Consider the following 23,175-nt stretch of genomic DNA (forward strand, 5'->3'; position numbering starts at 1 on the left):
GTCCAGAAGGCCCAAACCTGATAGACCATTTTTGCCATGGTCTCTCCAGCTTCAACAGGATTCAGGGTCACCTCTCCTGCTACTAGAACTCTGAAACTAACCAGGTCAGAGGTCACAGGAGGTTTCAGAACTGACTATAGAGGCTTTACTGTTGAGGAAAGCTTCAGGCCAGACCTGAGCTCTCCCTGTTTGCTTTCCCAAGACAAGGTGGGCTGGAGAGGGCAACTCTGGGAGAAGCTTCTGAGAGAAGCTAGCTGGGAGTGCTGCTTCAGCAGTTTTCTCTTTGCAACAGGTGTTGCTGAGTTGGGGCAGATGTGGGAGGGTGAGACATGAGAGAGACAATGGGGCAGGATAGTTACTGGTGTCCAGCCAACTATTAAACTAATTAAAACAATTTAAACTGTTAAGAAAATTTTTTGTGGTTTTATTGTATCATGAGGCATTGAAACATCTGAACAAATCAATATCTGGGCGGTGAGGCAGCTGCTTTCTCCTTCACTTCTTTGGGTTACTAGAGCAACTTGTCAGTAGATTAAAAAAAAAAAAAAGGACAACCTTTTGCATTACTTAAGTCTTTCCAAGGCATGCGCTGGTACAACACAAACTTCTCCTGTCAGATGCAACTAGTCTAGAGTCCAAACATCATGCACAACACCCTGGTGGCAGCAGCGCACTGCACCCACTCACACCATGGCCCTGCTTGTTTGTGTATGATATTTGGAGCATCTGGAGGAGTGTGAATAGTATCAGGAAGAGGAGGGAGGAGGAAACAGCGTGAATGCCTGGCTGGGAGGAGGTCAGCCGAAGTTGTGCAGGGCAAGCCTGAACATGTCATTGGTGCAAACCCAAGCATCGTTGATGTTCTTTAATAGAAACATCTGGTGGAACCCCATGATGGGGTCTTCATCAGCCTGTGAGGAGAGAAAAAATGATTCAGTAAGGGAGCCAAGGAACAGGAAGGGAGTTCAGTTGTTGGGGAACAAGACAAAGAATGTGGACTTTGGGATCACACATTTCTGCACTGGACTCAAATTCCAGTATTAGCCAAAGAACACTTGTGAATGTGAATTGATATAATTTATGAAATATTGCACTGGGCACATACAGGCCAATATATGGCAGCTTGCACTGGTATGTACATTTAAACTGCAGAACAATTCACCAGTTAGTTACAGCAACAGAGCAGAGGACATAACTGCCTCTGAGCCCATGTTTCTGGGCACAAGTAATCAAAATATTGAAAAAATCACATAGTACTTACAGTATCAAAAAACTGTAAACCATCTTAGTGTTTAATAATGCCAGTCAGTCCAATCAGGAGAAACTACTAATTCTGACTGTAGCCAAATATGTGAGAAAAGGCTCAAAACTGCGTTCACAATGTGATCACAGCTCTACAGGGAAAAAACAACCTAGCATCATCATCAGATGATTTGTTTCCAGTAGTGTAATATATAACATCTGCAATGAAAAAAGAAAGGCAAGAAACCTCCAGCCAAACTGCAGAAAACCAGGAAGAGCCCTCCCTGCTAACCAGCACTGTCTTTAACATCACTTCAGCCTGAGAGAGTGGGCACTGAGTTCCCTGGTGAGGACTCCTCAATCTGAAGGGCCTGTTCGGGCATAGGGCTCTAGACAGGGCATCTTGGACAGGCAGGAGAAACTGATAAAAGTTCAGCCAGAAGGTGGGTGCCTCTGGGTCCACTGAAAGTGACTTAGGGGGCCCCTCCCTCCATGTCCATATTGGACTCAGGAAGCCCTACCCCAGTTAGCCTAGGGAGAAAGCATATGAGCACTACCATGACATAACCCAAGAAGGGTGGGACTTGGCCAAGGGGCAACCAGTTTATTCTGCTTTGTGAAGAAGGAGGGGCTTTTGGAAATAGAGAATCTGTCTTTAGTCTGCTGGAGCACAAAAGGTTCCTTGGAGAGTTCTTGGGAGTCCAAGGGACCATAGGAAGGCTTTGAGGATGGCAGGTCTTGAGAAGGGGAAAGAGAAATGCAACGAGAAGTAGGAGTCCCAGGAATATGACTTGCTCAGCAGGTGAGGAGCCCACAGCCAGCTAGCCTGTCCACCTATACCTCAGGGCTAAGCAGGGGGCCAGGGGCTTGGAACCATAGCCCCATCCTGTTCCTATACCTCTTGTCTCTTTTCTATAAAGGCTCTAGACCAATGTTCTCCAACAGAACTTTTTGTAATAATAGAGATGTTCTATATCTGTGCTGTCTAATAGGTAGCCATATATAAATATGAGCACATTAAAATTTGGCTAGGGGCTGGCTGGTTAGCTTAGTTGGTTAGAGTGTGGTGCTGATAACACCAAGGTCCAGGGTTTGATCGTTGCACCGGCCAGTCAAAAAAAAAAGAAAAGAAAAGAAAAGAAAAAAGAAACATGGCTAGTGCAACTGAGAAACTAAATTTTAATTTTACCTAATTTTATTTAATGTAATTTAAAGGTTGCCACATGTAGCTAATGGCTATTGTACTGAACTACACAGCTCTAGACAGTTAATTTGTCTGGGTGTCCCTTGATAAGAAGTCACATCCACAGGGAAGGCAGGGGCCCAGGACTCTCCTCTGCCCACTTCTCCCTGTACTGCAGCAGTACTATTACCTTGAGCTGGCCCACAACCATGCTGATGATGCAGCTATCTGGCGTGGGCTGATGGTCCTGCGCCGTGATGCTGTGCTGGATTTTCTGGAATGGAAGGCTCTGCAAGAGAAAGAGTGGGTGGTGGGCTAACCGAGGCCAGAAGGGGTGTGGAAGGAGCTGCCTGCACCACAGCTCTGTTACTTACAGACAACTTCTCCACAATGGCAGCTTTCCCTTGGAACTGCTGTCCTTCCCACGTAAGGCATGATGCATCAATCTGAAACACACACACAAGAAACCTTGAGTCAAGGCTGCAGAGTATGAGGAGTACCTCTAAGGCCCTGAAAAGCATCTTGCTTGGGGAAATGAGCCCATGCCTCAATTTCCCTGTCTGTAAAGAGGGGGACTGAGGGTAGCTCCCAAACTTTACACCATCAACAACTTAATTACACCCCATTGTCCCATGGGCCCAGGCTCTGAAAGACTATTTAACAAAACACAGGTACTAAGTTCATTTCCCATTTGTCCTCAAGAAGTCATATGGCTTTCGATATGCATGGATGGGCATCAGGAAGTCCATGTGTGGCCAGGGCTCAGCCAAAAGCCATCCTGCTGTGTGGCCAGTCAGCATCAGTCCCAGAGAAGTCATCAGAAATAACGTGGAAACATCCCATGTTCATTACCATCACCAGGGCCTGGGCTGAGTTCCACTGTGGCCCTTCCAGCTAGCCTTCTGGGAACCCTTGGGGTCGGGAAGGAATGGAGAGTGACAAGGCTTCCTGAGGCCTAGTCTGGGACCTTCCCTAGTACCAACAGACAAAATCCCACATGCAGCCCACTAGCTTAGCCCCCTCCACCTCCCCAGGTCTTCTCTTCCACAGCCTTGAGAGGCAGAACTCAAAAGGGCCTCTGCTACTTACCAGCTGTAATATTTAGGTAAGTAACTTTTTTTCTGAGTCTCAGTTTCCTAATCTTCAAAGGGGAAATGTTCTGAGGATAATGAAATGATACAAAGAAAGTGCATTTAGGACCTTGCAAACTCTCTTCTCTGGGTCAGGCCTGCCTTAATTAAGAGACAATGAGGCAGAAGTGCTAGGATCCCAGAGTCAGATCAATTCAAGTTTTAAAAAATTATCTATTTATGATAATGACAATCAAATAATATCTATGCTGGATTTGGTCTTCCATTGGTAAGATTCCTTTTTTCCAAAAATTCTTGAACGGACCCTGACTTTTTGGAGGTAGACAGAGAAGACTTTGTTGTTCTGTTTTGGTTTTGGCAGCTGACCAGTTTGGGGATCCGAATCTGTGACCCTGGTATTACAAGGCTGCATTCTAACCCACTGAGCTAACTGGCCAGACATAAGCATAGAATACTTTGCCCATAGCCCAGCCAGGCTCTGAGGCTATAGCTAAATGACTCCTATCACCCCTATCCTTGGCAGACTTGCTAGGCAATGGCCTGATCAATCACATTTCTATGACCAAATCTTGGGCAGCATTAAGTACAAGTAGTTCTCAGTGTATATGAATGTCATTAAAATAGCAGGAACAATGCCTGCATAGAAGGGTTTATCAAAGGACATACAAGCCTCCCTGGGCTAGCCCCATTTGTTTCCCACATGCATTCAGGGGCTTTTGGCCCGAAAACGAAGCTGAACCTGGGGACTCCAGGAGAGCTTAGCTTTGCACCAAAGATACTCATAGCTGCTTCCTCCAGAGGGCACCATGAGCCCTGCCTCTGTCTGCTGCTGCCCAACCAGGAAAAGTGTCACTGCCAGGGCCATGTGTCCTGAAAAGGTGCTGGCCTCATGGAATGGCAAGTCCAGAACACTCTACCCAGAATACCAAGACCCCCACTCTTGTGGAAGATGATAGAAGAAAATGTGTGGATCAGTTAGTTGGACCAGGCCTCAGATCCTCTGACCGATGGACAGAAACTCAAAGAGAGGTGTTGCCAGTCCAGCAAGGGCTGCCAGAACTTGTGAACTGGACACACTGGCCCGACATCTGAGTTGATCCCCTGGGGTCCTATTCTGGCCCTAGAGCTGGAAACTTACGTAAATTGCGCCTAGTTGGGTTCTGTCATTATCAAATAACTGGTAATAATGTTGAATGAAGCTGGATCCAATCTGTTCCCAAATTGGCTTGTCTCCCATTCTGGAGCGTCACCCGGCCTCGTTGAGACCTGCAAGACCAGCGAGACAGGGAGGAAAGCGTTGGCACTGTGGAAGCAGGAGGTAACCAGCGCTGACCCCCACCCCTCCCTGGCCTCAAGCAGGAAGTCCTTTGCTGAGGTCTGTTCTCTCAGGGAACATGGAGAGGCCTTGGGGAACTGGTAGGAGATCCCTCCCAAGACAGACCAGTGCTAGGAGCCCAGAGGTGAACCAGACTCGGCTCTTCCTTTGAAGAGCTCCTGGTTGATGAGACAACGAGGTGCCAGGGTCATGGAGCACTCAGGATGGGTGCTGAGGGTGGAACCAGAACAAAGGAAGGTAAGAGCAGGGCCCTTCAATGCCCAATAAAGGGAGGGGCCTTGAAGGAGGAGCTAAGCACTCACTCCGTATCTTTTCATTTAATCCCCTCGACAACCCACAAGGCCAGAGTTATTGCTAGTCCCACTTTCCAAACTAGGAACTACTGATGTCTGCATGTGAAGGGTTTTCTATCACGGCCCTCAGGCTCCAACACTGTCCCAGGGCCTTGTTGGCAAGTGGAGGAAAACCCAGTGAACATGGGCATGGGGGGAGATGCTCCTCAAGGCCTCACTTCTGACAAAAATGGCAAGTGACCTCCTTAGCTTCAAGGGGATAGTTTACATCTCTGAGGCCAAGTGATACCTAACCTGGCCCTGTCTAGGGCATTTCTTCATTGATAGGGGTGCCCCTACCCACTTCAGAGCTGGCAACATGAATTCAGAAGATGAGAGTAATAGCTCAGGGGTGTGAGGAGGGAAAATGGAGGCTGTGAGGGGACCATGTCATTTCTTCATATCCCCCATCCCGGCATTGCCTTCACCCTAAGAGGCTGTCTCTTTTGGGTCTCTGAGGGGGAGAGGAGCCCCCCCCCCTCCCAGCTAGAGATCATGGACCCAATAATGCTGGACGGAAAACACAAGTCCCAGATGAGAGCCACTCTGGCTTTGCTAGGCGCCTCCCAAGTAGGGAAGCCCACATCTCACTTTGGATCTCACAACTGCACACCGACCCATGTGCTGGTTCTGTAGTTGTCTCTGACTGTACTGGAGACCACCCCCTCTGTCCTGATAATAGGACTCTGAACCAGAGCAGTGAGGAGGTGGGTTCGACCCCAGCAGGGAACCATTAGCAGTGGTGGGGACCTGATGCAAATCACTGCCTTTCTTAGGGCCTCAGCCTCCTCCTCCCCAAAACGGGGATGGTAACCCTGATGTTGCTGGTGGTTGTGAAGCTTCATTAAGGAAACATGATAAACCCCTCAACTCAACATGGTAAGTACTAGCTCAGTCTAGTCCCTGTGACCTCACCAAAGGCCAGAGGAGATGGCAGGAAGGGACTGTGTAGGGGGGACAGTGAGAACACAGCCAATCCCTAAGCCTGTGACCAACTCTCCAGCCAATGAGGGGCCAGGAAGCTAAGCCAGCTTTATTTTAGGTCCCCTAGGAGGTAGTGGCACTAAAAATAGAAGTTCAGTGCTAGGATGACTAAGAAATGTCCAGGAAAGTCTAAAATGAGAAGAGCAGAAAGCTTGGATCCGGCCACGCCTGCTACACAGGAACACAAGGTGTGTCCCCGTCCACACTCTGCCAAAAAACAAATCAACAAGTGGCAAAAGCATAGGACCAACATCATCTAGTCTGAGCTGCTGTCCAGGTCACATTTCCAAGGGATCAGACTCAGCTGTACCCACACACAAACCTGGAGTACCTTGAGGCCATGCACAGCTCCCTAGCACACACCTCTGCCCCTTCTACCCTAGTATTCGCAATGCTTAGGTTACTCAATGTGCCCCAACATCACTGCATCCCCCAAGATGCCTTGCCCAGTCCCTGAGAACTCTGGGGGTAGGGGGAAAACTGGAGGAATATGAGAGCCATCTCTCCCTCTGCCCTTGGCCCACAACAAGGTTAGGCAGCCCTCAGGAAAGGTCTTGGGGAAAAAGAATGCAATCAAAAGAAATAGCAGCAGCAAATGTCTGGGGTCACGAAAAGAGATAAGGGCAGGAAAACTGGGAAGCTGGAGATGGAGGCTGAGGGGAACTAAGGCTGTCAGCTGATCCAAAGACAAGAACAGTGCTGCCATATGGTGGGACGGTGGGGCAGAGGAAGTATGGGGGTGTTTTTTCCTTTTCAATATTGTTCTTAATGGTGTGATAACCTTCTAACACAAAAACCACTTGGCTGAAGTAGTGGTGGAGGGAAGTGGGAGGGGGCGGTAAAGGGACAGAAGGACCCTTTGTTCTGGTGGGGCAGGGCAGAGTGAGCTCTCTGAGAAACATGACAGCTCAGGGGCTCCCAGAAAGTAAGAGAAGGAAGCTTTAAAACTATGTGGATTGAGGCCTTTGCTTTATAGTTGTTAAAAGGGGCCTCTGAAGTCAACACCAACCTCACTCCAGGCCTGCTTGGCTTTTATGCATTTATTTCCATGCAGTGATCACAATAGACATGTGGTCAGAGTCCACTGTCATCCCGCTTTACAGATGAGAAAACTGAGGTTCAGCGATGTGAGGGGTCTTGTCTCAAGATCTGGTACATCAATGCCAACACCAGCTCTCCTGGCTGAGGCCAGTACTTTCTATCTGCTATCTTGCAGTCCTGACCTCTAAACCACAAAAGATCGCTTGTCCCGCCCTTATAACACCCTCATCTTTGGGTTAAAAGGCAAACCCCCTAAGCTCCACAGGTGGCCGTTCACACTTGTCCCCATCTCCCCAGCCATTCTCTCCTGCCTTGATCCAGCTCTACACACAAACACACCATAACTCGCTGAGTGCTTGCTCACCATGTTTTTGCATAGGTGAGTCCCCCTGCTGGGATACCCTCTCTTCAGTTCCTGTTTTTCCTTCAAGTCAACATTCAGGTCACACACATTTTCAGACTCCTTCCCAGACTCGAATGTTGACCCCCACCCCCATGTATAAACTCCTATCAACACACTCAGGCCCTACTCCCCTGCCTGAGGACATTGTGGTTCTGGTCTGTGAGGGTTCCAGTGTGGTTCTTCACACACACACACCATCTTCCAGCACAAAACACTGCACAGCACACTAGATGATTTATAGTTTCTGACTCCACACCTCCCACAAAGCTTTCAACTCATGGCTGGGAGGCAGCATTCCTCCAAGAAAAAAAGGCGAAGTGCAGAGCCCCCTCCCATCCCCATGCAATATAGGAGAGGGGTCCAGGCCAGCTGGGAGGATGCTCCCCAGAATGGCCAGCAAGTCCTGATCTTTGTTTCTAAGACATTTACTGTGGAAGTAACAGCTTGAAGAGAAATAAAATGCCAAGTTTCAGAGGCAGCCTCACATCAGATTGGGAACTGACCTCCATCGTGACGGCTTCTCCTACAGCTCTTCTGAGAGGGCCGCTGAACACGCCATCTCCCACTTCACCCCAACAGTCCGCAGGATGACAGAGGCGAGACTTCTCGAGGAGCAGAAAAGACCCCGATGACCTCTCACCCACTGAGCATCAGCCTTCACTGACCCTTAGGTCTCTGTGGGTGCAAAGACCCTTTGAGAATGTCTCAAAACTGTGGCCTTCTCCCAGTAAATATGCATGGAGGCAGAGATGCCTGTCTTGTGAATTTCAGGTTGTTCAGACTCCCTGAGGTCCAGCCATAGACCCCAGGTTAAAACCCCTGGCCCAGGAGATCCCAATAGGGAACAGAAAAACTTCATTCTTATCCTCAAATTTTAGATGTTTCCAAGAACTAGACTCAAAATAGCAGTGTCTGAGAACATCTCATTTTTCCTAAAGTGCATTAGGTGTAGAAATGTGCAAAGAGCTTTATGTGCATTTGTTCCTAACACCACCCTGTGAGTCAACACCTATGTTAGAGATGAGCAAAATGAGACTCAGTAAGGTTAGCTGACTCGCACAAGGCCAGCAGCTGATAGATAGTGGGATTGTACTGACCAGGTTTAATGGACCCCAGAGCCAGGACTCCCAGCAAGAACCTGGGTCTGGAGATAAAATGAACAGACCACATCAGTGAGAATGCTCCTGCGCACCTAGGGCTTAAGCCCCCACCTCTGAGCTTGGCTCTCTCAGAGAGGGGCAAGGCTAGGCCAAGCCCGTGGTGTACTTGGGAGAGTGCGGCGCTGGGAGCGTGGCGACGCCCCCACCGCGGGTTCGGATCCTATATAGGAATGGCCGGTGCACTCACTGGCTGAGTGCCTGTCACGAAAAAGACAAAAAAAAAAAAAAAAAAGAGAGAGGGGGCAAGGCAGGTCTGAACTGGGGCTTCCACCTCCAAACGAAAGCATCAGGCAGATTTCCACATCAAACCCATGAATCCAAACAACAGACGCTTGGAGGATGATCTCAGTTTTCCCAAACATTCAAAGTCACAACCTTGTTCTATCATTTCAGCAAAGTGAAGTTAGAGCCTGGCCTACCTGGACCTTGAGCAGGGATAGGGGCAAAAGAGTAATGGGGAAAACGATGCCACTAATTCCAGACTGGCACAGAAAAAATGCTCATGTTTGAAGGCCCATCACTGAGGCCCATGGGGAATGCCAGCTGGTTAGCCAAGCCCATGGTGGGGCCCTTGAAATTGGGCACCGGTCTTGGCCATTCCCCTCACACTTACTACCTCCCAGGCCCCAAAGAGCCCTGAAGCACAGAGTCTGGGAAGGAAGGTGGGACTGACAGCCAACCTGGCTTCAACCCATTGGGCCCAGAGCACAGGAAGTGTATTGTGGGGAGAGAGGGAGAAAGGGGCACACAGCAACCAAGGACAGGAAGATAGTACAGGGTGCCTGCCCTTCAGGAAAAAACTGCCCCTCTGATTTCCCGGTGTGAGGAGGGGTGCTCTGTATCCTGTCCCATGGCACCTTGACCACTTATTCTGTCTTCAAGACTCTGGGTGACCAGGCCCTCCTGGCTGTCTAACCTCTTGCCACCCACTCCCTTCTCTCCTCTGCAGCCACACTGTACACCTTCTTCTTTGTGGAACATGCTGAGCCTATTCTCACCGGAGGGCTTTGCATCTGCTGCTTCTTCTACCTGAATCACTCTTCCCCCTAGACTTTCATGTGTCTGGCTCCTTGTCACATACGTGTCAGCTCAGATGTTACCTCCTTACCGACACCTTCCCTGACCAGTCAGTCTAAAGTAGCTGTCTAAAAAGTAAATAAATAAATGAAGCAGTTGTCTAGTTACTAATTTTACCTCTTCTATTGTTTTCTTAGCATTTACCACTGCGTGAAACTATCCTACTTAAGTATTTGTTTATGGTCTGTCTCCCTGACCAGGGTACCCTTAGACACTCCTGTTCCCATGATACCTGACCCAGTCCTCAATAATTACTTGTTGACTAAGTGCATGAATGCATAGGTGCCTGGGCTGAGAGGCCAGGCCTTCTCTGGAGGAGGAGTGACTTCTGGACAAACCCTGCTCAATTTAAGTGGCCCAGTGACCCACTTCCCCTCCACCCACACCTTCTGTCCAAGTTGTCAGGAAATAATACTTTGTGATCCACCCAACTACTGTCTATGGCAGTGGCAAGTGGGACTAGGCCCAATCCCCTCTCTCACTCCCAAGGGTCTGGTCACCTGAGGGGCAGCTGTGGCTGAACAGCAGGCACACAGCCATACTCTAGAAGATGTAACCTCGGGCCTGCCCGTGGCTCACTCGGGAGAGTGTGGTGCTGATAACACCAAGGCCACGGGTTCGGATCCCATATAGGGATGGCCGGTTGCTCAATGGGTGAGCGTGGTGCTGACAACACCAAGTCAAGGGTTGAGATTCCCTTACCGGTCATCTTTAAAAAAAAAAAAAAAAAAAAGATGTAGCTTCTAGTCTGCTCCACCTCTCCCTCATGGTGTGATCCTCTGACCCTGTCTCATCGGTAACTGTGGGGACATGAGAAGAAAATTAACTAAATATATAAAGCAGGACCTAGTTGAAAAGAGTTATTGATGGGTCCTAGGTGAATACTAGGTTAACAGCTAGGAAGAAAGCAGGTACCTCAGCTTCCTGCAGGAAGACTACCATGGAGCAGGCCTTGATCCAGGAATAGCAACAGCCCAGCCTACCACTCCCTTGCCTGAAACCTGGAGAGAAATAAGCCAACGTCTGGTGCCCAAATGGCTGGTCAGGACAGAATGCTTTCCTAGGTCTGACACCTAAGGTCTAGGTGTCTCCAACACCCTGAGGGCCTTTTCTTCCTCTTCTGCCTGGAACGAGGGCTCTAGAGCCACTGGGCTGCCCTGACTGGCCCAGAAGCTAATCTTGAGACCCACATTCTGGTCTCTCTGCTCTGAACTTACTCCCTGAATAACCTCCATTTCCCAGGTGGCTCAAAAGATCTTGGGGGTCCAGTCTTTCTAAACAGCTCCCATCCCTAAACTGAGCTTCAGGCCATGAACTTGCTGATCAGGTACACATGGACCTGATGCCCCTAGTGCCTGAGGCCCCTAAATGACCACTTCCATGCCTGGACAATACCACTGTGATACCCTGAGACTGAGAAGAGCAGGGATGAATATGGAGCCCAAAGAGTGATGGAGAGAATGCCTCCTGCAAGTCAAACACTTCTGTGTGCTCTCTCATTTGAGCCTTACAACAAACCCTGTAAAGCTGGTATGATTAGATCTTCACTTTGTAGATGAAGAAGTTAAGAAAGAATTCCAGACCACACAAGGCCACTGGCATAGCCAGCACTAGAATGTCCACGAAATTGATCAGGATTGGAATAGCTGAGAGTTAAGGTGGAATAGCAGAAAGCACACAGGTGGCAAAATCAGGAAGTTAAGAAAAGAGCCCAGGCCTTTTCTTCTCCTCTGAAATCAACAAGCCCCAAGCATTTCAGGATGGAGATACCTGAGCACATACCCAGTAGGTCAAAGGAGGTTTACATCATAGGGACAACTGACAACTTGCATTCTCCGAGGCCTGAAACCACCTGCAAGTGGGATCAAAGTCTCCATACAGATATCCTTCCAGGGGGCAGCAGGCTCTCCAGTTTCTGCCCTCGTCAGATCCAGTGGCTCTGATAGAGTATCTGAGGCTTTAAGAAACAAACATTCCAAAACTGCTCCAGTTTACTGAAGATACTAAGGCAAACAGCCTCAGTTCCCAGGTACCCCAGACACACCTCTCTTATGATTCTAAAACAAACAGTATTGGCATTTCCAAAGTCCCTGCTGGCTCTGGTCCCTGTTTCTAACCTCCCAGGCAATCTATTGAAGGAACACCCAAGGAGCCTCCTTAACCAGGTCTGCTGAACCTTCCATCTCTGGGGAGGGCTACTCTGTCTTTCACCATGGAAAGATGCCCTGATGGGTATCACTCAAGGAACAACTACTCAGCACTTGAATAAAGGTGACCATGAGAGAATCTCAGTGAAAGAGGCAGAAGTCACAAACCTAGTTTCCAGGCAGGGGATTGGAAGGCCACAAACAACAAAATGCTGGTGAGATTTCCAGGCACTGTGAGAACACCCAGCAGAGACCTTTGGGAGACCAAAGAAAAGCAAGTTGTGGAAGCCAACAGCCACAGCAATCTGGAAGTATATCAGAGCCTGACACACAGAGAGGGGAGGTTGCTGAGTAAAACTGGTCATTGGCAAGAAAGAAAATAACTTCAACCAAGATATTAATGCCTCAATAAAGGGAATCCTAGAATTTTTGATACAAGGTGGCTTCCAACTCTAAAATTTGAGAATTCTGTGTCTCTCTTAAATTGTTCATCCCATCCCAACCCACCAACTGCAAAGATAACAGAATAAAATGAGACATGGCTCAGAGAGAGTGGGCTCTTAGTCACTAAGGGACCTAATTTTGAGCTGGTTGAGAACCCAGGCATCCTGACACCCTGCCCTATGCTGTGCAGCCGTATCCCAACTGCCCCATGTCACCCCCACTTCCAAGTCAGCCCTACATTAACAGAGGGCACAGACAGACAGATAGATCCTGAGAACCTCACGATTCTCTTATCTGAGACCAAGATGGTTTGCCAAGTTCCAAAAAGGTCAAGGACTTCTTGGGGTCAGGATGCTCAGCAATGGCTAGCTGACCTCAGACAAAGAAGTTATGCGGGGGGGTGTCACAGGGAACTTCTAGAGGGATTGGAATGAGAAAGAGGGACCTGAATTGCTCCTACTCCTGGGTAACCTTGGAGAAGGAACAATATATTTTTGACCCTGAAGAAAAACACTTGTGGTCAAGGCACCCAGGGCCTTGTAATATGCAAACTAATCCATAGCCATAAGCCTAGCTCACTGAAACCTGTGTCCTAGAAAGTACCATTCCAGACAATCTAGAGAGTCTTGAAATAAGCCTCTTGTTCTAAGAGATTCCACCTCACTGACCCTATGTCCACTATGTGTCCCTTTTTTTTTTTTTTTTTTAAGATGACCGGTAAGGGGATCTCAACCCTTGGCTTGGTGTTTTCAGCACCACGCTCAGCCATTGAGCTAACCGGCCATCCCTATATGGGATCCGAACCCGTGGCCTTGGTGTTATCAGCACTGCACTCTCCCGAGTGAGCCACGGGCCGGCCCTATGTGTCCCTCTTTATTGCCCACCACCACTGGCAATCCAGGCTTCTCCTGAGCCTGCTGAATAAACCTGACTTCCATATGCTCATGAGCCAGGATGTGGACTAGGAGAGCTGTCCAGACAGAAGGCATGCCCTGGTGAGATCTGAGTAGCATCCTTCCCTGTTCTCCTTGACCAGGGAAAACTGTAGGAAATTCAACTGTAGAAAAACTTCCAAATCAAGAGTACAATGATCAGAAAAACATCACTTGGGGAAATACTCAAAGTAGGAGAGCAGGGGGAAGGCCAGGGCAGTGGCTTTCTGCATCATGGGCCTAACTTCGACCTCCTAAAAGACTGGGCATTCTGCTTGCTGCTGAGGCCAAGACTGCAGAGACTGAGTTGCTTCTTTAGACCCTGCAAGAACCATGGCTCAGAAGGCACACTAGGTCAGAGGATTCAAGGCTTGACAAACTATCTCTCCCCCAAGTCCCAAGGTTCTTCGCTGGACTGGTCCCTTAATTTATCATCACTCAATCAGAAGTGCCTTTATGAGGCTTGTCACAATAGCACTTTCTGGCTAGATATAACCCTTCTTCCAGAACTCTGGAGTTTCTGGTGCCATCATTAAGGGCAATTTCCCAAGGCCCAACCAGCTTCTTGCCTGGTTATAGACAACCCCAGCTAATGAGAAGTTAGCTAGTGAGTGGAAGCCTGACTTTCTGCAGCTTCCAACACTAGCTGCCACCCAGGCTTCAGAAGGACCCCACCTAATCTGAACCTGAGACTTTCAGCACAAATGTGCCCCACCCCCAAGGTCCCTACCAGTCCTTGGTTGGCACGGGGCTCATAGACCTCAGGCCTGGATTCTACTTCCCCCTACATGAAATCCCACCTTATCACCACCTAACATCCCATTCTTTTGGAGTCATCCTCTTCTGTGGGGCAATTCTGTGCTCACTCTAGGAGAGGCAGATGTAAGAATTAGGTGGTGCCTGAGAAGTCTAATAAAGTCTTAAGAGGCACACATTATCCAACTTCACCTCCTTGGCTTCCTTCCTCCCTTTCTCCACTAACAGCCAGCCAACCCACCCAGAGCTGGGGCCTGGTCACTGATAGAGAAGGGTGGGGCTGGGCCTACAATCCCTGAGGCTCCTCACCGCATCAGACCCAGATCCTCCAGGCTGGCCAGGGGTAAAGTCCCACGTGAAGCCCCCTCCCGCCCCAGGTTCTCTGACCCCGCCCTCTATGCAGGAGAACCTACGCATGGGTTCCACGGAGGGAGCGGTAGGTTTTGTGCACTCCCAGCGGACAGACAAGCAGGGGAGCGTTCACCTACACCCTAGCCGGGCTATGGTGGGGAACCAGATGAGGGTCCCAAGCCCCGGCGGCGGCAGGTGGGCGCCCTTACCCATGTTGACTCTGGAGCGGGCCGGGTGGTGGTGCCCATCCCCGGATCCTTCGCAGGCGGGTGGCAGGACGTGGGGGTGGGGTCTGCCCGCTAACCTGCCTGCAGAGCTTGAGGGACTCGAGCAGGCCGGGTCAGGCCAGACGGGGCGGGGCCCTCATAGCCCCATCCGGATGGTCCTGACCAGAGTAAAAGGCCTTGCCACAGCGCAGTCTGGTGCACCAGCCATGGGCATGGAACGGGCTGGATAAGCGCCTGGCTGACTCTCTGCACTGTCCCTAGCCACCGCCTCAGAGGACCGGTGGGAGGCGGAGCCGCGCGCGACACATGGCCCCGGCCCCGCGCGGCTTCGGGCAGCCAGGGGGGTGGGGAGGGGCCGCCCGGGGACTCTTAGCAGAGGCTCCCGGCGGTCCGCAGCGCGGCTCCTGCGGCCCAGCCCCCGCCCCAGCGCGCCGGCCCCGACACTCACCCGAGGGGCTGGCACGATGGCGGCAGCGGCGGCAGCAACCCAGCGCGGTCTGCGACCGACTGTCCCTTCCCCCCTGCCTTCCCTCGCCCGCCCCGCTGCAGTCTGGGAAACGCAGTCCCACCGCTCTCCTTTCCGGCGTAAGTGTACCAGGAGAAAACTACAATTCCCGGTGTGCTACGCAAGGAGGCCCAGACACGGCCTGCAGCGCGGGAGGTGAGGCTAAGCCAGGGAGAGACGCTGCCGGGGCGAGCCCCTGAGAATTGTGGTCTAGCGGAAGCCTCTGGAACACTGGGGATTGGCGCCAGGCGAGGGTCAGCGCTCAGTTGTCGCCCGGTCCCAGCTGGCCTGGCCCCGCCCCGGCTGTTCGGCCGAAGGGGGTTGGCCCCGCCTCCGTGGGAGCCAGGCCCCAAGCTGGCCCATCCGCCCCTCCCTGGGCCCCTGGGCTGTTTCCGCTCGCGAAACCCCCTCCCCTTTGGGAATCTGGCTGTCTCCTTGGCTCTTCAGAGCTGGGGCGGAACCCACAGCTTCTGTTGTCCCAATGTTAGTACGCCCTGCTCCGGGGCCCGTGGGGCCCAAAGCTGGTTTCGATCATGACGAGTCTCGATTGTCCCTCAGGTGGGGCTTGGCAGGAGGGGAGGTTACTCTCACGTTTGTACAGTTAGGGGTCTCCAAAACATTCTCATAAGTTTTTTGTAGCAGACGGGGCAGCTAAGAGTTTCATTTCTATTAATGAGGAAAGAGAAATAACTGGCTCATCCAAAATTTCCCTTTGATTTAAAGGACCAGATCATAAATAATCCTCCCATCCGTTGCTCTTTCCTTTCAACGCCCATTTCATCGTTTCCTTGGTAACGCAAACATTTGAAGTAAGGCCTGTCTCTAGGTCAGGCCTGTGCTGGGCAAACAGCTCTGCAGCCAACCTAGGGGACCACAGGTAAGGGAAATGGCTTCAAGCCTTCTCCAGGCAGCTCCTAGCCTTTCGTCCTGGCCAGAGATCTCTCAGTACTCCTGGTTATTATTATTATTATTTTTTTTGGTGGCTGGCCAGTACAGGGATCGAACCGTGGACCTTGGTGTTAACAGCATCACGCTCTAACTGAGCTAACCAGAAGCCCCAGTACTCCTGTTTTTCTAGAAGAGTTTTGCAACTTTACCCACTCTCCCCTGTCCCCACAGGGATGGCTGGTAAGACCAGGCCAAGCTTCCAGGTCTGTCCATACTGCACTTGACCTGACTAGATGCTTTTCTTATTACTCAGCCAATGAGAACGCTGCATTGCCCTGCTTGTGATGTATCTACATCTGGATCCTTCTTTGCTCTGTGAACTGTCCTCCTCCCCCACAAGAAGCCAAAACACTGGACAAGTTATGTGCATAAAACCTGCAGACACCAGGGAGGGTCCTGAGAGACAGCCAATGCAAAAACAACAGAAGTCCCTTCAACAAACAGGAACTCAAGGATACACTAAAGAGCATGCATGGCTGGACCTTGGGAAAGCCCTCTCTCCAAGGAAGGAGAGTGGGGACATGATAGACTGGCCCAATAGGGGCACACGCAGGGCTTCGGCCCCAGCTGGTCTAGAAAGGGCACTGCTATGCTTCTACCACATGATTACCAGCCAAAGCTAACCCTAGGAAGGCAGAGATCCAGCCCTTCCCCCAAGGCACCTACACAACCTATGCCACACCCCACCCTTTCCCCACCAGAGACCTGTTTCCCAGCTCACAGCCACAGGTCAAGTCCCCAGACAGCATGGCTTTGTCCATAAATAACGCAGAGAAAGGAATCATATTTTATGGAGTCTGAGAAGAGTCCATTTGTACCCCAACACCCATAGTAAACAGGGCTAGCTTTAAAGGTATTCACCTTTCTCCATTGGCTTTGAGTTAAATTACTTGAAGCTATAGATAAAATATCACCTTCGTCCCTCCAATATTGAAAGAAAAATAGAGGCAGCCAAGAAAATGAATCCAGCTCCTTCACACTGAAGGTGTACCAAGGCCAAGGTATCTGTACAAGAGTCCTTGTTCCTGAAGGAGCCATGGCTGGCTTCCAGGTGTGGTCTTTACTGGTTTCTTAAGTAACTGTATGCACATGTGTACCAGACCTGTTATGCCTAAGGGATGCAATGGTGAGCAAAATTCAACCCCAGCTGAGAATGCAAGAGGGAATTCAAAACCCTTAGAGGTGGGCTATCACAATTCAGCTTAGTTCTCAGTTGTTCCTTCCTTTTGAAAGGTTACGGGGAGATAACCCATGGACAAACTGGGACCATTTGGTGCAATTTCCAAACTCTTTGGGGCGAGCTGGGCCAGGAACTCTGTGAGGACTTTGAGGATCCATGTGCTTAGGGCCCCTTGGGGAAATCTGGTCACTGAAGCATCTCTACTCTCAGGGTCAGCCTGGTCTTTCAAATAGGCTGAGGCCTATTTCCCCATATTTCAAGGACACTTAGCTGAGCTTTTGTAAAAATAAAACAGCGAAACCCAAATAAAAACCTTAACTTTTTGTTTAATTTGTTTTGCCAAACAAACACAGTGAAAACTTTAGTCTGACTAATTGTACAGAAAATAGAATTTGTAACCAGTAGCAAACATAACAGGATAAACCTAAGTCCCTGGCAAGCTGGATCTCCATCAGGTCACCCAGATCCCCTCGTAAATGGCCTCCTGGCTTCGAACTGAGGTCCTAGGAGGCAGAGGCACAGATCTACCAGTCCCCATCAGAAGCACAGGCTGCACCTGGGAAGGAAAAGCATGAAAAGGAGAACTAATGTTACTTGGATCTCTTATCACTACACACAGAAGAGTTGTCTCTGACTGCTGGCCAACCTTAAGGTGTAGTTTTGCCAAACCCATAGTCCCTGGGCATTCCACCTGCATTCCTAGGGGGCTAAGTTTCAAGTTCAGTGGTTCTGAAGCTTCTGCTTAATCAGAATCTGCGACATAAACTGGAGAGGGAGGGTAGACAAAGTCACAATTGCTGGTGTCACCAGTGCAGCGTCTAAGGCCCAGACCCCCTGCTCCAAGACAAAACAAATGAGGGTGCCGGATCATCAGCAAGAGTCCAACTGCCCTAAGCCTCAGTACTGTCAACCAGTGCCCCAGGAGTTTAGGGGAGTTCAACAGTGGCCTGAGGTCCCCCTGGGCTGGAAGGAGTCCGGGAGTCCCGCAGGCCGCATGGGACCTGTTCACATTCCGTGCTTCTTGCGGATGACAGCCATGGCAAGCAAACGATCCTTCTCGCGCAGTTCTTCGCGCAGTTTAGCCTCGGTGAGACGCAGGTGGCGGATGCTGCCCTTCATCTCTTTCATCTTCACTTCCATCAGCGCCAGGATGTCCCGCTGCTCGTTCAGCTTGCGCAGGAGCTCCTCCTCCGTGGTGCCTGACGACAACGAGTACGAGTGGTCAGAGCCAGTATCAGGGAAGCCCTCTTCCCCTACCACCACCAACTGCGGGCCCACAGGGCACTCGGCGGCCTCCAGCCCTGCCGTAGCAGCCTCTAGCTCCGACGCGGCAGCCGCAGCGGCTGCGCCCTCTGCAGCTGCGAACTCCACTTGCACTGTAAGGTCGATGGGCTTCACGTCTTCTCCGGTTGGAGCGGTGGGTGCCGGCGGCACGGATCCCGGAGCCTGGCCGCTGTCTACAGCGGCCTGAAGGGTGAGGAGCACGGCCGCGGAGGCAGACACCAAGTTCGGCTGTAGCTGGGCGGTCTGGACAGTGGAGGCGGACGGCGACGGCTGCTGCTGCTGCGGCGGCGGCTGCTGGGGCTGCTGTTGCTGTTGCTGCTGCCTGCGGCGAGCAGCCGCGGCCCCCGCGGGTCTGCGCGCTACTTTGCGCTCGTTGACGCCGCGCAGCGGGAAGATGGTGGGGACGCGCACCGTGTAGGTCTTGCGGCCGCCCTGGAAGTGAACGCTGCAGAGACGGTGGCCCGTGGTGGGCTGGAAGGTGGAGAAGCACCCACTGACGCCGGCACGGGACACATTCTTGAGCCAGAGGCGCCGCAACTCGGCGTCCTTGGGAAACGTGTAGAAGTGCAGCGCCTTGTCCCGGTGCGAGTTGTTGTAGCAGCCCGGCACGCAGCACGTAAAGCCAGGCATGGCTGCGCCGCGCGGCCCAGCCCGGCCCGGCCCACCAACCTCCTGCGTCCTTCGACGGCCCGGTAGGTCCGCCGCCGCCCGCCCCTCGACGGGCGGCGCCGCGCGAGGCCTTGGACTGCTTCCCACTAATGCCGCTTGGCGCAGCCGGCCCCACCCGGCGGTCCGTGCTCAGAATACGCTTCCCGCCGTCCCGCGCCTTGCGGCCTGCCCGGCCGCCCGCTTGCGCTCCGGAATCGGCCCCGGGGACGCCACGAAGGACCGCCTGCGAAGAAGGACTACGCCCCCCACAATGCACCGCGCCAGAAGCCGCTCACTTCCGGAGCGGGAGTGGGCTTATTCCGGCTATTTTCCAGGGAACCGCAATAGCCCTGCAGACCAGATTCTTTCCCCAACTCGGCTCGTTTCTGGCAGACGAGAGAGGTGTATTCGGTTGGAACGCTGTCGCCTGGACTGCCCTTCACAAGGACCCGGAATCCTGATGGGGGTGGGGGCGCGTCTTACCAGTGCGCAAGCGTTATGCGTATGTATTCGCGGAGACTACAAGTCCCGTGATGCCTTGCGCTGAACTTGGCGCCTGCGGCCTGGAGCGCCGCCTACGGGAGAGTGGAGATACTGCGGATCAGGATTCGGGCGAGGTTGTACTGCATCCAGAAGCCGTCCTCTAACCCTAAGCGCCTTTGAGTCGACGACATTCCTGTGGAGGGAGGGAGAGGAAACCTGGGCCTCAGCGTCCGAAGGACCTCAGGAGCCCCATTCTCTTTGTTGGGGACTCTCTTCCGACTCAGCCCCTGCTTACTTATTGACCTAAACTAAGTCACCAACAGTCGCCTATTATGTGCCGGGCACAGTGCAGGAACTTCGGGGAGATCCAGACCTACCCGACCCCTCCCTCCGGGATCCTGACTACCTAGAGGGATGAGGGTGTGTCTTTTGTACTATAGCTGTGAATGCACGCGAATGGATGTTTAGTCAGAGAAATAAACACTCCAAAGGAATTAACTGGACAGAGGAGAAAATGGGAAGCGGAGGCCCAGGAAGAAAAAACGAAAAGCTTGGGTAGGGAGGAGTAGCCGGTTCTTGCCCCAGGAACCAGCAAGTAAGGCCCTGAGGCAGGAAGGAGCGAGGCTCCTCCTTAAAGAGCCTGGAAGGGGGCGGCCAGGGTAGTAGAAGCACGGAAAGATACCAAACTGGGCCGTGTGAAAGGATTTGGGATTTTATTCTGCAGGCGACCGGGAACTGTTAGAAGGGAGTCAAGCAAATGATGTGCTTTGTAACAAGACACTTACTCCCATCCTTGACTTCTTTGAGGGAAAATGTTTTAAAGAGAGAGAGGTTGTGGAAAACCAGGGAGGAGCCAGGTAGTCCAGGAATTACCTGCAAACTAGCCCACTTTTTCTCACTTCTCCCTTTCTCCCACTTTTTGTTGCTTTTCCTCACCTTTTCTTCTAATTCTCCCTTCTCATTTTTTCTCTCCTGATAACAGTTTACAGATATGAAATGGAAGCCCCTAGTATATTTTATTTATAATGACTTGATATAAAAACAATAGATCAGGGTATTGAAAAGCTTGCAAAAGAAAAAATAACTCTCCAGGTTAACTACTATGATTATTTTAGTTTGTTGTCCTTTATTATAAAGGGGATCGATGCCTAAAATGTTTTAGAAAAATACAGGACAATGAGAAAAAAAGAACTTTTTCTAGTCCCAACACCCAGACATTACCATTGCATTTCTGTTTACAACCAATGTGATCCTTGGTTATTTGTGTGGTGTTCACTGACCTGTAACTGAGAAAGTGCCATTCCTCTTGGTCTATGCAGCTGAGATCCACAGCTTGAACCCCTTCAAATTCAGAGATCTGATGTGTGTAGCGCTTAGTAAAAGATGTGCATCATTTAGGTGAATCATTTACACAGTGGTATATTATGAGTGCACATGTTTAATTTTTTATAAACGTGTGTAATAGAGATAAAATTCGGCAAAAGATCATTGTATCTGTTATTATGTATTTTCATTGTCATACAGTTACTGTTATGATTCGGCTCCTACCTGCTGCTTCAAGACTCACCTTGCTCAGGGCCAGCCCGTGGCTCACTTGGGAGAGTGTGGTGCTGATAACATCAAGGCCCCGGGTTCAGATCCCATATAGGGATGGCCAGTTAGCTCACTGGGTGAGCATGGTGCTGACAACACCAAGTCAAGGGTTAAGATCCCCTTACCAGTAACCTTAAAAAAAAAAAAAAGACTCACCTTGCTCAAATTGATATAATTTCTTTTTTTTATTTTTGGCAGCTGGCTGGAATGAGGATCTGAACCCTTGACTTTGATGTTATAGATATAATTTTTTCATGCACAGAGCATTGAAGATTATACTCGACAAGACACTGCCTTTCAATACATAAAATCACCTATAATCTACACTTAATCTTCTACGTTCAGAGCATATCTGGAATATTTGGCTTTCTCCCCACCCCCACCATCCTGCTCACTCTCTATCTTGTCACCTCTGGAGAAAGGCAAGAACCTCATCACGTGTCTCTCTGCTTCCAATCTTGCCTCCCCTACAATCTGTTCTTCACATGACTGCCAAAGAAAATCTGATTACATCATGCCTCTGCTTAAATCCCTCCAGTGGCTTCCTATTCCATTTAGAATAATGTCCAAACTCTTTCCCAGAGCCTGTAACATACCACATAGTCTGGCCCTTGCCATCTCTCACTGCTCTCTCCCTCACTTCACCCCAACGTTTTTTTGTTGTTTTCTTTAAACAAGTAGTAATAAATATAAAGTTTAATTATGTGAACACAGAATAATATTGTGCAAAGACTGAAGGTTGTGTTCCAAACTATTTTGAAAAATTTTTGTGTTTTTTCCATATTATCCAGTTTAAGGTGTTTTTGTTTTTTTTTTTAAGATGGCCGGTAAGGGGCCGAGCCCGTGGCGCACTCGGTAGGGTGCTGCGCTGGGAGCGCCGCGACGCTCCCGCCGCGGGTTCGGATCCTATATAGGAATGACCGGTGCACTCACTGGCTGAGTGCCGGTCACGAAAAACCAACAACAACAACAACAACAACAACAACAACAAAAAGATGGCCGGTAAGGGGATCTTAACCCTTGACTTGGTGTTGTTAGCACCACTCTCAGCCAGCGAGCTAACCGGCCATCCCTATATGGGATCTGAACCCGTGGCTTTGGTGTTATCAGCACCACACTCTCCCAAGTGAGCCATGGGCTGGCCCTCCAGTTTAAGGTTTTACTAATAAATAAATAAAAACTGCATATAGGTGGTTGATAGTGACCATGGAACTGTATCCGCAAAGGGCTAGCAAATTAGTCAGATAACACAGAGATCAGATCTAAATGACAAGTAATATCGATATGCTTTTCCTCTACAGTTCTTTTACTCTGGGAAACAATTTTTTCTTTGATTCATTTTTTAACAAGCACAAATATGCCCACGCCTGTCTCAAGTATCTGAAACTACCCCTGATCTAGGAGGAGATTCTGGCAAAAAGAACTCCACTGAGACTCATAAACCAAGTTCTAATTCAGTTGCCATCAAAACTTAAAATGAATAAATACATAAATAAAATGTAAAAAAAACCAAGAAAGATTGAGGGCCTGTCGATTGGTGAAAAACATGGTAAGAGCTATCAGAATAAGCATCTCCAGCATTAACAGAACTTTTGAGAGCCAGAATTCATCTCAAATTGCATATGTTTGGAGATCGTAACATCTGCGTTGTATCACAAACAGCCCATTAGCTTTGGAGCCTGCAACCTGGTCTCTTCTGATACATACAGATCCTATAGACAGAACCATCTTTGCAAATGAAAATCTGACCGGGTCACATATAGGATAAAATTATTTTTCCTGGCTTTAGTGTCTCTCCTTATCTTCGGAGAGGGAGATGGGAATGAGA

General features: G+C 50.2%; 2 protein-coding genes across 4 annotated transcripts; both read right to left on the reverse strand.

Annotated features, from left to right (window-relative positions):
• Nucleotides 1-401: 401 nt before the first annotated feature.
• Nucleotides 402-15,242, reverse strand: NUTF2 (nuclear transport factor 2). Of its 3 annotated transcripts, XM_063111329.1 has the most exons (6): nucleotides 15,155-15,235; nucleotides 8,116-8,287; nucleotides 4,655-4,782; nucleotides 2,800-2,871; nucleotides 2,616-2,714; nucleotides 402-911 (listed from the first exon to the last, which is right to left on the reverse strand). In XM_063111329.1, the coding sequence occupies exons 3-6, from the start codon at nucleotides 4,751-4,753 to the stop codon at nucleotides 798-800; spliced, it is 384 nt and encodes a 127-aa protein (XP_062967399.1). In that variant the 5' UTR covers nucleotides 4,754-4,782; nucleotides 8,116-8,287; nucleotides 15,155-15,235; the 3' UTR covers nucleotides 402-797. The 3 variants fall into 3 exon arrangements, with proteins under 3 accessions (XP_062967399.1, XP_062967397.1, XP_062967400.1); XM_063111327.1 differs by lacking the exon at nucleotides 8,116-8,287 and having other exon boundaries at nucleotides 15,155-15,242; XM_063111330.1 differs by lacking the exons at nucleotides 8,116-8,287; nucleotides 15,155-15,235 and adding an exon at nucleotides 14,689-14,886.
• Nucleotides 15,243-17,645: 2,403 nt separating this feature from the next.
• THAP11 (THAP domain containing 11) lies at nucleotides 17,646-19,525 on the reverse strand. The gene has a single exon (XM_063111573.1). It carries the CDS (start codon nucleotides 19,251-19,253, stop codon nucleotides 18,345-18,347), a length of 909 nt encoding a protein of 302 aa, XP_062967643.1. The 5' UTR covers nucleotides 19,254-19,525; the 3' UTR covers nucleotides 17,646-18,344.
• Between the last annotated feature and the right edge of the window lie 3,650 nt (nucleotides 19,526-23,175).

Source organism: Cynocephalus volans, chromosome 10 (genome assembly GCF_027409185.1).
Source record: "Cynocephalus volans isolate mCynVol1 chromosome 10, mCynVol1.pri, whole genome shotgun sequence".
Lineage (NCBI taxonomy): Eukaryota > Metazoa > Chordata > Mammalia > Dermoptera > Cynocephalidae > Cynocephalus > Cynocephalus volans.